Here is a 12,337-nt window from a genome sequence, read left to right on the forward strand (position 1 = left end):
AACCAATTATTAGTGACGTCTGAGAGGATGTGCTGTATTGTTAGAAAATCTTTACATAGTTTTCGATGAGGTATCACTTAAGAATGAATGTAGTGTCGGGCAACAAATTGGCCAATCAGCGAACGAGAAGGCCAGGCTGGCGTCAAGACTCCGCCCTCCGGTTGCTGGCTAAATGAGCGATGAGCTCGCGCTTCAGCAGCGCGTGAGTAGAGCAGGAGGTGCACCTGTACAGGAGCGGCAGGTGAGCAGGCCGGGAGTTTGGATACAATTTGCAGAGCCACGAGGATTTTCATCGGGTGTCGGTGGTAGCAGCACTAAAGGTTAGAAATTTGACTTTTTATTTAAACTTTCGTATAATCTGAGATGAAACATCCAAGTTTACTGCGAAGATTATCGAGATAAAATCTGAGAGTATCAGGGTGTGTGTGTGTATGTCGACTCGAAAGCGTGCCTGTGATTACTGAAACATTTCCTGTCATTGTGAGTTGGACAATAGCTGTTGGACTTGTTTTTCATCAATTGCATCACCTGTTCCTCATCAACTCAGTGACCTGCTGAGGATTACAGCGATACTGATTTGGAAAAATTTGAAAGTAATGATGAATCCCTCCTTTCGATGCCTTAAATGCTGTGCTTTTAAGTAACTTTAATGCCTATTTTGTGACAGGGTAGGCCCGGATAATGTGTTAACTTTATACATTGGTGGTTAAATTAAAGGTGTGTTTTGTGTATTTATCCTGTTTTAAATGCAACACATTACTACTTTGCCTTGGTTATTGAATTACTTGAGTTTCGACCAGATTAGGGTGGCCTCTAGGACCAAAAATCGCTCAGATTAATATCTAGCTGTCTACAGTAGACTGTGGGAGTTGACATAGCAGACATTTTCAGATACACAGAATGAGGACTTGTGCCATATGGGAGTAGCTGCCTTTACATGACTATAACGATAATTGGCGTGTCAAGGCTTGCCATGCTTTGATTAGTGCAGACACTCCAGACAGCCATGCCTTTTTCAGTTAACCTAATGACTTATCTGTGCCCTGCTCAAGTTCCTGTTCTCAAGTAGACACACCTTTTTAAAACCTGTCATGTAGGGTTAAGTCCAATATACACCTGGCAGACATGGGGTGGTGATTGATGTGTTTTTTGTTTGTTTTGTTTTTTAAATCTATTTTTTTTTCTTTACATTTACCCACAGCCCTATCATATATGTCATGTCAGTTTTAACAGAAAATTAGCAAACCAGAGGACCCATGGTTTAACTAAATCTCAGCAAAGTAACGTGTCTGAGAAGTTCCACTTGGCATAGTTCCCATACTACTGGCACGTTTCCTAAACCAGTCAGGCCAGTCAGCAAGAACCTTTGCCTCACTGGGGCCAACGCCGACCCTGTAACACCTTTTTAGAGATATATAGCATTTTATAGAACAGCTTGATTATCAACTATTAAGACTTCTTGGTCATGGTTAATGCTTTCAGCAGCTGACACCAGGATCAATAAGAACTTCTTCCCCTTTTAACGTAATTTGAAAATGTCCAGTTTAAGGTGAATGTGATTTTGACATTACATTGTGAGAATTCATCTTAAAAAAACTGACCGAGCATTCCAGTCAACACCCCTTGAAGTTGTCAGGGTAGTTTGCCAAAGAGTGGTTTCAATTGAGAACATTTTAAAGCCAAACTTTTATAGATGTTTGTATCATCATGAAACAGGCTGGGCAAGAGTCAAGGTGGCATGGTTTTGTCATGGCACAAGAGTCCTTAAAACATGGGTATATATTGTAACAGGGTGACAAATTATTTTTTTTAACCAAGTGTACATGTGTCTGTCCCATTCGTAAATGATTGCTTGTCACACTGTTGGATCTTTCTCTGAGAACGAAGAGACAGCCACTCATTGTACTCCTCATACACTCTTTGCTTTGTCTGCCTCAGAAGCTTAGAGGCACAGCAAAGAATGGCTGAATGGCCTTTTTTTTTTTTTTTTCCTCCCCCCACATACAGTCTAGTCTTTCAGCCACCCTACTGTGCTGTTACAACTACAAATGGCTTCAGATCAAATGTGAAGATTCCTCTTTTGAAATGACATCTTAGTTGCATGTGGAGGACATGAAACTGTGCAGCCTGTTTCGGTGAATAGCACAGGTCACACTTGTGTGTTTCTTTTACAAGTTATGCAACAGTTGTTTGGGTGAGACTTACTTCCTCTTGGAGTTCATGATGAAAGTTAAAGAACTAGTAATTTTAATACCAAAGAAATCACTTGAATGCATTGTTTTCACTATTCAGTATACTTGGAAGGTTTTAAATATTTATGAACATTTCAGTAAACAATACTAATGTAAATGCCAGTGAAGTCGTATCCACTCCAAACTGACTTCTTAATCTTTTTTGCTTTTTTTAGGTGAATTGCAAGCATCTTGTCTGAAAATGGAATTGGATAATATAAAGTCCTCGGCAGCACTCATTTATGACGAGTTCTTCCAAAATGCAGGTGAGTCCTTTTGCCACTCAAACATGCTATGGTATGGGGGGTTGTTTTTTGACATTTTTAAAAAGTAGTTTACATGGTACGTCTGACTTTTCTCTGTATCTGAGCATTGAGCTCACAAACATGTCAAATACTTGTGTTACAGACTCGCGGACGGGGAACTGGTTTCTCATGTCCTCTCCTGTCCCCCAAACGATCATCATCCTGGCGTACATCTACTTTGTCACGTCACTGGGGCCTCGGATAATGGAGAACCGCAAAGCCTTTGACCTCAAAGGAATTCTTATAGTCTACAACTTCAGCGTGGTGGCCCTCTCACTCTACATGTGCTACGAGGTGGGTCATGATGATCTTTTGCTTCAGCAGTGCAGAGTTGACATAAAACTTGAGCTGTTGAAATCAGTCTTTAGTGTAACACAGTAATGCATACCACAGGCCCAGAGCGTCTGCGAAGCAAACATCAGTATTTCTCTGTTGAGCACATTGTTAAGAATAGAGCCATTACACATGCCATAGGCAGTCTTGCGAAATACTCTTGTTCGTGTACTAAGTTCTGAAATACTTTATACTTGAACTGACTATTTTATCACTGAGGTGAAACCAGACCAGCAGGTGTAACTTCTTTTCTGCAAATATCTCCTCCATAACGGCATAACTTTCAACACGACTTTGTCCTGCATGTGTGTTGTAGTAATCTGAACTGACAGAGGATGCTATATTTACAGTCAGATACAAATCTGTTATCCCAGCCCAACCTTTTTTGCCAGTAGAATGATTAATTATGCTGTGAAATAGTCCCCCGAATCACTGTGTGGCTTAAGGATGCACATTGTATTGTAGTCAAACATAATTTTAATAACTGCAACATTTCTAGATGCATTAAAACATGCAAGTAGGACTGACTGGTGATTGAGATGAATTGTCCTTCCAAGCTGTTTTCAAGGACTGATTTGTTAACTGTTTTTCACTGTTTCTTCTTAGTTTGTGATGTCGGGATGGGGAACGGGATACTCGTTTCGCTGTGACCTGGTGGACTACTCAGATTCACCACAGGCCATGAGGGTAAGGCACTCATGTACACATTTAGCTGGATTGGTGCATCATATTAGCTTTTTAAATTTGGCAATATATACAGTATAAAGTTTAAGATCTGGATGTGTTTGAGCCAGTAATTAAATGTCATTTATTGTCTCCCCTAGATGGCAGCAGTATGCTGGCTTTACTACTTCTCAAAGTTCATTGAGATGTTGGACACAGTAAGTAATAAAATCAATGGCACGCACACTTGGAGTTAAATACATTTCCTCATTTATTGGGTTTCACTAGTCTCGTGTTACATTTGTCATTGTCAAATTATAGCAACAATCTCCTTTCTATAAACTAATAAACCTTTGTGTACCCTTTTTTTTCAGATTTTCTTTGTCTTGAGGAAGAAGAACAGCCAGGTGACATTTCTTCATGTCTACCATCACTCGATCATGCCCTTCACCTGGTGGTTTGGTGTTCGTTTTGCTCCAGGTAAAAATTTCCTTGTGTTTTTCCTTTTCCTTAAAATGTACAGGCAGTATTTTTCCATGACATCATGTACATTTCTTTCTGCTTTCTCATGCCCTCTTATACACTCTGGTTTTCAGGTGGTCTGGGGACATTCCACGCCCTGCTTAACTGTGTCGTCCATGTCATCATGTACTCGTACTATGGCCTGACTGCCATGGGCCCCAGCTACCAGAAGTACCTGTGGTGGAAGAAATACCTCACTACTATTCAGCTGGTATGTTAAGTAATCTGTTAAAAGACTGCTGTCCTTTTTTTTTTTTTTTTTTTTTTTTTTTTTTTTTTTTTTTTTTTGTGTGTATCCTCTAAGACATGTATTGAAACATGGCAAAAGAAGTTAATCCTTTTCCTTGTTTCTCCCCAGATCCAGTTTGTTATGGTGACCAGCCACATCTCCCAGTATTTCTTCATGAAGGACTGCCCCTACCAGTTCCCCATCTTCATCTACATCATCGGCCTGTACGGCCTGATTTTCCTGTTCCTCTTCCTCAACTTTTGGTACCACGCCTACACCAAAGGCAAGAGGCTGCCTAAAGTACTGCAGGCTCAGACATGGGCACACCACACCAACGGCGTCATGAACGGAAACGCCAGTCATGAAAAAGACGAGTGATTCGGGACTTGGCTCATCGGGGTGGCTCGGGGTTGACCTCATTTACGTAAGCAAACCACTGTGGTAGTCTTGAGATTCAACTCCAATTTGTTTGGACTGTATTTTTGGATTGCTTTTCTACTCGCAACTGCGAAAGACAATCTTTAAATTACAACCAAAGCTATATTTAAGAGGTTTATTGACCCCAAGCTGAAGGGTTTTGTTTTATTTTTTTTGTTTACACTGAAGATAAAGCCTAAATTCTGCCACGGAAATGTCCAGATATCACTCCTCTTTCTGCTAGAGTACAGTGAATTTTTAAGTCTATAAGAAATTGACTGTTATTCACACCAACCACATACAGGGCTTCACCTATGGTAAGGCTGCAGGACCCTCAGCTGTGCAGTCATACTGGACCTCCTCAAAAAGCTTTTTTTTTTTTTTTTTTAAACCTGAGTGACTTGATCTTACTTCTCAAGAGACTTGGGAAATCCAGTTTAGGTTTTTTGAAGTTGGCGCACTGAAAAGTTGAGGGTTGTTTATTTCACTAGACCTAAACTGATGTTGACTGTTCTGAGTCAGTGTTTTTTAAAATGGTTGTTTAGGCTACACACGTCCTGTTGAGGTCATTGTTAAATCGTTACATGCATGCAGAACAGGGTGGTTTTTGGTTGTTTTTTTTTTTTTCCTTTTTTTTTTTTTTTTACATTTTTGATCACATACACATGCCCCCTCTCTATGGCTTGAGTCACAGCTGCTGATGGTACAGACTTCAGTGAAAAGAGCTATTTGTATACAGTGGCAACAATCTATTCTCCTGACTTTATAATTCTCCTATGAAGCGTTGATGTGACAGATACCAGAGAGGAACTCCGATGGGCCACTATGGTTCTTGTAGGATCCAGAACAGTTTTTTACTAGTTCCTCACTGAATTAACACTGTATTACAGGACCGCAGTAAAAAGTTATTCACAATTTTAGCCAAACCAGCCAGAAAACATGAGCAGCCTCGCTTGCCTGCTTGAGTATTTTGCTTCGTGTGTTGAAGCTCTGTAGCTAACAAGGTCTTCAGACAGCTGGAGTCAGGCAGTGCCTTTGGGCTGAGGTCTGTGGAGTAGTTTTTATATATCGTTATGATGATCTTAAGTTTAAAAGTGAAAGTAACGCTCTGCTTCTTTGGTGACTAAGGACACAGGATCAAGCTTGGTGACGGTGTAGAAGAGGCCCATGTTAACACTAAAAGATTTACAGATATGCATTGAAATGTAGGTCAACTTTTTTTTTTTTTTTTTTTTTCCCCCCATTGTTCAGTTCCTTGTCAGATCCGTTCTTATACCAATAGTTAATACTGTAAGAAATTATGTGACCTGAAATGTTGTTTATATTGTATTTTATATGTATTTATATAAAAATAAATGATCAATGTACATTGAGAATTGTCTTTGTTATGGTTCTTTTGAATTGTGAAAACTGAGCGCCTCATTTAAAGTGGTGTAAGAAGTGTAAAACTAGGTTTGTTTTTGTTTTTTTAAAACAACTTCATGGCAGAGCATCATAAATGACTAGATTAAAACTTGAAAATAAAACTGCTAAATGAGTTTATACGTCAGTGTTGATAGACTGAGCCTTCTGTTGAGTGACTTGCTTAGCCTTAATTTGTGTTAAACAACTTTGAATGGTTAAGCAACATTTCGTGTTTGGAAAATGTAGGCTACTGGAGTATTTTAAGTGTAGTATTACACATGTTACAGTAGATCAAAATGCAGCCTCTTTGCAGACATGTTTTTAAAAGAGGGGCTGTTTGATTAAACAGAAACTGGAAACCACACATGCAGGTTTCAATTCAAAACTTGGCTGACATTGAATCTGTTTCATTAGGTTTCTCAACATTTATGAAACAAGGTTGAAAGAAGCTCAAACTCCTGCCCAGAGCCTCCAGCTTTTTGAAATTCCTATTTTAATTGATTTAGAGGTTCCTGGTGGGTAAGTGATGCCTGGACTGTGAGCTTTTTTTTCACCACTAGGAGATGCTATTAAACTTAAAATAGAGAAGGCTTATGGCGTAGTTTTCAGTAATGCAATTAATTTCACATTCATTGAAAAAGGTTAGAAGTCATCTGATTGAATGTATTATTGAACAGTGCTCCATAATTTCAAAACATTGACTGTATGAGGTTCTTTGTGTTTGTAGGGTAATGAACAGTAAATTGTATTTTGTGGTTGTCAGGTGAAAAGCTTTCATCCAAAAAAAAACAAAAAAAACTTAGTGTTTCAGAAAACAGGAATAGCTTTTTTATCCATCAACCATACAATATTCAACTTCTTTTGTGGTTGAATATTGTGGTTCAGAGAGGATTTTCATGAGTTCAAATGCATTTTGTCAACCAGTGGAGGCTTATATACATTTAATTTAAAGTTAAAAAATGAAAATGAATTTAAATGTGAAACCTGCAACTTGGAAGAGGGTTTGTTTTCCAGCAAGACAATGATTCCAAGCATAATGCCAAAGCAATGGAGAGCTTAAAAACAACTATGTAAACGTCCTGGAGAAAAATATCCATCCAGTTTAAAGTGTGTGTTCTCTCACAATCCCCATTCAACGTGACAGAGACTGAACAGTTTTGCCAAAAAGAAAGTGGAAAAACTGCAGTGTCCAGAGGTGCAAACCTGACAGAGATCTATCCACTCAGTCTCAAAGCTGTAACCGCTGCCAAAAGTGCATCTACAAAATATTGACTTGGAGGGGATGAAATAAGTATTTTGTATTTTTAGTAAATTTAGATCACTTTCAATATGCTTTCACTTTGACATTGAAGCTTATTTTCTGTTGATCAGCATCAAAATAGCCCCATTAAACCTACTTTGATTCGATGTTGTAAGACGATAAAACATGAAAACTTTTTATTTAACCTTTATTTGACCAGGAAGTCTCTTGAGATACATTATCTCTAACATCTCTTACATGGGAGACCTTGCCAAAAACAGCAGTGTACAATAGATTTCACAAAGTTACATAAACACACATTAATTTACAACAATCACATCCAACACAACACAACGAATGGCTGCTATGTAGTCAACGTTTCCAGATTAAATTTATTTTGTCAACACACATACACACAGTCACACCCAGGAAACAGGAGGGCACATTGACCTATTTGGTATCAGTACCTCCTTCTGCACTTAAGTGGTACATAATGATATCACCACCAACCAGCAGCCTCTGAGTTTTTTATTTAATGACACTCAACTGTGGTATAGCAATTATGAAAGGTTTTCAAACACAACAGGAAGCTGACGTCGATGCAAGATACAACTACCTAAGTACAAATATCATTTAAAGTCTGTTTTGCTCGCCATATAAATACACTGTGGTATGTAAGTGCTAAAAACCAAGCGGTTGAATGGAGAGATGAGAACAGGCAAGCAGGACATTCAGGGCATGGATGATCGCTCTCCATCATGATGAGTTCCAACAACCCCTGTCTGTCTCCAAGCCACCCTCGCAGGTCCTTCCCCAGTTTCAGTGTGGGAGAGGCTGGGATAAGTAGGTCATAATCGGGCAGAATGTGTAAGACGATTCATCACTGCAAATATGTGTAACACAAATGAGGTGAGTCAGTATTTAATTTTTTATTTTTTTCTCATATTTGCCATTGCACAGAACGTTTTAGTAAAATTTGCTTAATGAGGAAGTGCAAAAGTGGCGAAATGATAATCAGAGTAATTGTCAACATCTGCTGTCCCCATATTTTAGAGACTAATTTAGGTCTAAAAAGTGGAAGTAAACAGTTTCTGTGTCTGTCAGAGTGATTCCTTGAATAAGTTCAACAGGCTCTAATTGTATTTGTGCAGTGACATTTTTTCTTCATTCTAATCTATTTAAATGGGCCAGTGAGTGAGTGTGATGTTGAAGTACAGTCTAATTTGATTTACAGCATTTCATCTATATTAGTCACCCAGAAACCATTTTTGAAAAACTATTGTGATGGATACAAATGAAATGAAGTCAATTAAAATAAATTTTTTTATGTCATCAAAATTCTGCAAAAAAATGTAGAAACTGATTATAGAAACTAACTTGCTGCATCTACTGTACCTGAAAGTCCTTGAAAATCTCTTTCCTTAATCAGTATCTTACTACGAGAAACAAGGTTTTCAGACGAATAAAAAAGTGTTTTGGTAATTTCACAGGAGAGATTTGTGTATTTTTGTCAATGTCTTTGATTTTCTCACTAGTTGGGTGGGGCTCAGTTGGAAAAAGGCGTCACTCATCTCTGTGCACTAATTACGATTTGGCAACATTTGAATCAAAATGTGAGGACAGTTATGGGGTTGTTTGCTTATGTTGCCAGAGCACTGTCAATCAAATCTGATCATACCACACCCACACAGTTCAGGTGAAGCAAATAATCTCAGTTTTTGAAAGTTAGTCTAAAAAATACTTAAGGATGCATTTTTCCAACTTTAACTTAGATTGTTGCTTATCAAGTTCTAAACATGTGATAACTGACACTTGAGGTCAGCAGAAACAAGCTGTAGACATAATACTGATATGGCCTTTTCACTTAATGATTAGCAAATGGTTACCTATTTTCACCTCTAGCAATATTATCATTCATTGAAATCACGTTTCTGGCCACCTGGTTAATGTAAGTCCAATATTTACTCTGCAGTTAGCTCCGCTTTGCTCTCCACCAACTCTTTAGTTGCTAGCTAGACGCTAACTTTGTCTGTCTGCTGTTTGGTGCTGGGCAGCTAGCATATAGTCAGTTTTTAAAGCTTTTTTTTTGCAGTTAACAGCTGAACAGAGTTGAGAGTTAACCAAAACAGTTAAATTGCAAGCTGTAAAACCAAAACAACAAGCTGAAAGATGCTAAAACGCTACATAGAGCTGAGGGGACCTGCTGAGTCGGGTGATAATTATCAATGGATTTTCACCTTTCACATAAAAGTAGCCATGCTAGTCATAGTAAATTGATTACAGCAGATTTAATGTAGATACATATTAAACTTTTGAAGCCAAGTTTTCCAGAGCTTTAATGGTGATTCTCCTGGACACAACAGTCATCGCACTTTGCCACAATCAAAGCTGACATACTATGAAACTACATCACGCAATGTGTGCTGTCCACCTCAGTAGTGACTGTCAAGAGGAATTGTGAGGCTTTTAAAATGGCAGAGTCACAGTGCACAGGAGGAACTGATTGCAGATAAGAGAAAGAAAGACAGCTAGATTGTAATTGCTTTCTTCATGGACTCTGTAATTCACCAGATCACGACCCCTCCAGGCACCATCAGCGTCAAGGTTTGAGCAGCTCCGTTTTCTCACCAGTACTAGTCGTGACCGCAGTTTGGAAAGAGTACATCATGTTTCTGCTGATCCTCTTGTCTTGCAGAGGTGTAACAGCATCTTGAAACTTTCCAGTGAGGGACAATAATGAAGAAAGAAAAGCACAGACTGTGCATGAGAGATGAGAGGTGCTGGAGGGGAAAAGAGGTCACAAAAAGTACAAGAGGACAAACAAAAGAGTCTTCAGACTCTAATTGTGTCTGTATGACACACTTCTCATGCAATATGAGACGTGTAGTGGCTCAGTTGATGAAGGTGAATTTAATTTTTCTTGGTCATGTCTCTTGAACTTCTTAACTGGTGATTATGCACAGTGAATTTACCCTGAGCTTTCAATGAGTCCTTGTTATTAACAAAAGCAAAGCAGAGCCAGGGCACTGTCTGTGTGTGTGTACTGCTGAGTCAGTCAGCAGAGTGCAGATGGCTCTTTGAGAATAATTATTGGTATTTTGGATAATTGTGGGTATTTGGTTGCCCTAATAATAACCAAATCTTCTTCTGTCCCTTTCTCTGTCTCTCATTTGCCTCTTTTTAAGATCTTTTTCAATGAAAAAAATTAGAATAAGTATGATTTGGCTTATTAAAGGTGAAATAACAGACACCACAATCTTAGTTGCTGGCAGAAAAGTGATGTGCTCTTATTGTACGACCTTAACAGAGTCTGTTTCTGCTTTCATTACAAAGCCATCAATTTGATTATATTTGTGTGTGAAATTGAACTGATTAGAGCTTTGTACGGTAACTAAGAGTGGAGCTCCGTCTCTATTTTTCCTCGCTGGTACAGCTGGCAGAGCCGATGGCCTATGGGATGGCAGGTTTTTGTGAGTCTCTATTTGTTATTATGTTTTTGTGTTTAATGTCAGTCACCATGAACAGATAATCTGCCATGATGTGTTATCTCTTTAGAGATCAGATAGTACTGCATTTGCTTCAGGCCCCTGTGTTACTGTAAAATTTCAGCTTTTTTTATTCGCTGTCTCATAATTTGGTTGAAACTGAGTAGTTTTGATCAGGCTGGTCCTGAGGCAGAGCAGACCTATATTTCAGTGTCAGGACCAGCTGAGATAGAATAATCCTTTGTGATGCCACGTTTGTTTTTAGGTAACACTTTATAACTTACCATAGCACTTAAGCTGTATATGAACAATTAATAAATGCTGTATAAAACACTATGATATAGTTTTAAGCAGATATGGTCACTTTTAAGCGTGGTGATGCTATTTAAGTATCTGTAATTGGTGATTAAACAGTTAATGAATGATTGACAATATAATTTAATGCAGTTGTAATTATACACCAGTTAATAAGGCCCTGGATGCCACATGGATGTTATAGTTGTAGACAAATACATCAATAAAGGCTTATAAATGTCCTACTACATTTTAATGTATTGTAAATAATTTATACTGTTTATAAAAGCCTGGTGTAGGGAGAGTAAAGTGTTACCTCTTTGGTTAGTGATAAAAACCATTTAATTTTGCAATTAAGAATTATATTTGGTTGTGTGTTTTTTCTGTGCATCCGCAGAAGACTTATAGAATTTAACCAAGCTCTAGATGAACGATTGTAACTGGGTGTTTGTCCCTTTGGGCAAAACTTAACAGAGCACAAAGTCTCCACACCTTGCCACAATGAAGAACATCTCTCTACCTCTCTGTGATGGTTGCTGTCAACAGCTTTTGCAGTAACTCCAGGTGCACAGCACTGGAACAAATACAGTGCTTTCTGGGCTGAAAGGATGTTTTCCAGGTACTTATCTACCCCGCAGCAGTGTATCATCTGTCCAAAAGCCGACTTATTGATCACCGTCTTGTCTTCCAATATGGCTTCAGTAGAATGAGTCTGGCTGTTGTGTGTGTCAGCTGCTGTTTCTGTGGCTGTAAGCTGTCATATCTGCTTAAGGACAGCCAGCAAAGAACGGCTATTTATGTAGCCCGCTTTCAGACTTTTCATGTGTTCAAGGGATTTTCAGCCACACATCCTTCAGGGTTTACGGATTAAACTCTAAACTGTTCCCTTTGCTCTGACAAATTACAGATGTAAATTTGTACTCGTTCTCTGTATCTGATTCCTGCTGTTTACCCATTGCATGATGTTTTGATGCCAATATTTGAAAGGGAAATAAAGCGTACACCCTTTGCATAGTATTAGCATAACCCTTCCACTCCTGTGAGTATGACAAGCCTTAGGGCCAGAAAGCCTCATACAGTAGCACTCTGCTTACTTGCTTTGCTGAATCCCTGTCTGCATGCCTGTTTGCCTGGCTGTTCCCTAAGGGCATGCCTGCTATCCTGTCTGTACCCCTGCCTGCTTGTCTTGCTTTTGCTTGCTTGTATTCATGTCA

General features: G+C 38.8%; 1 protein-coding gene across 1 annotated transcript; it reads left to right on the forward strand.

Annotated features, from left to right (window-relative positions):
- The first annotated feature begins 191 nt into the window (after window positions 1–191).
- elovl7a (ELOVL fatty acid elongase 7a) lies at window positions 192–6,071 on the forward strand. The gene is made up of 8 exons (XM_042422454.1): window positions 192–320; window positions 2,408–2,497; window positions 2,640–2,830; window positions 3,476–3,556; window positions 3,694–3,750; window positions 3,907–4,012; window positions 4,129–4,265; window positions 4,413–6,071. Exons 2-8 carry the CDS (start codon window positions 2,434–2,436, stop codon window positions 4,659–4,661), a joined length of 885 nt encoding a protein of 294 aa, XP_042278388.1. The 5' UTR covers window positions 192–320; window positions 2,408–2,433; the 3' UTR covers window positions 4,662–6,071.
- Window positions 6,072–12,337: the final 6,266 nt, after the last annotated feature.

Source organism: Thunnus maccoyii, chromosome 9, assembly GCF_910596095.1.
Source record: "Thunnus maccoyii chromosome 9, fThuMac1.1, whole genome shotgun sequence".
NCBI classification, from domain to species: domain Eukaryota; kingdom Metazoa; phylum Chordata; class Actinopteri; order Scombriformes; family Scombridae; genus Thunnus; species Thunnus maccoyii.

Bases quoted from the DNA above. Each gene is read 5' to 3' on its own strand.
- elovl7a (XM_042422454.1), top strand. From the start codon at position 2,434: ATGGAATTGGATAATATAAAGTCCTCGGCAGCACTCATTTATGACGAG. The intron at 2,498-2,639 runs GTGAGTCCTTTT...CTTGTGTTACAG, and splicing joins CGAGTTCTTCCAAAATGCAG to ACTCGCGGACGGGGAACTGG. The intron at 3,557-3,693 runs GTAAGGCACTCA...TGTCTCCCCTAG, and splicing joins ATTCACCACAGGCCATGAGG to ATGGCAGCAGTATGCTGGCT.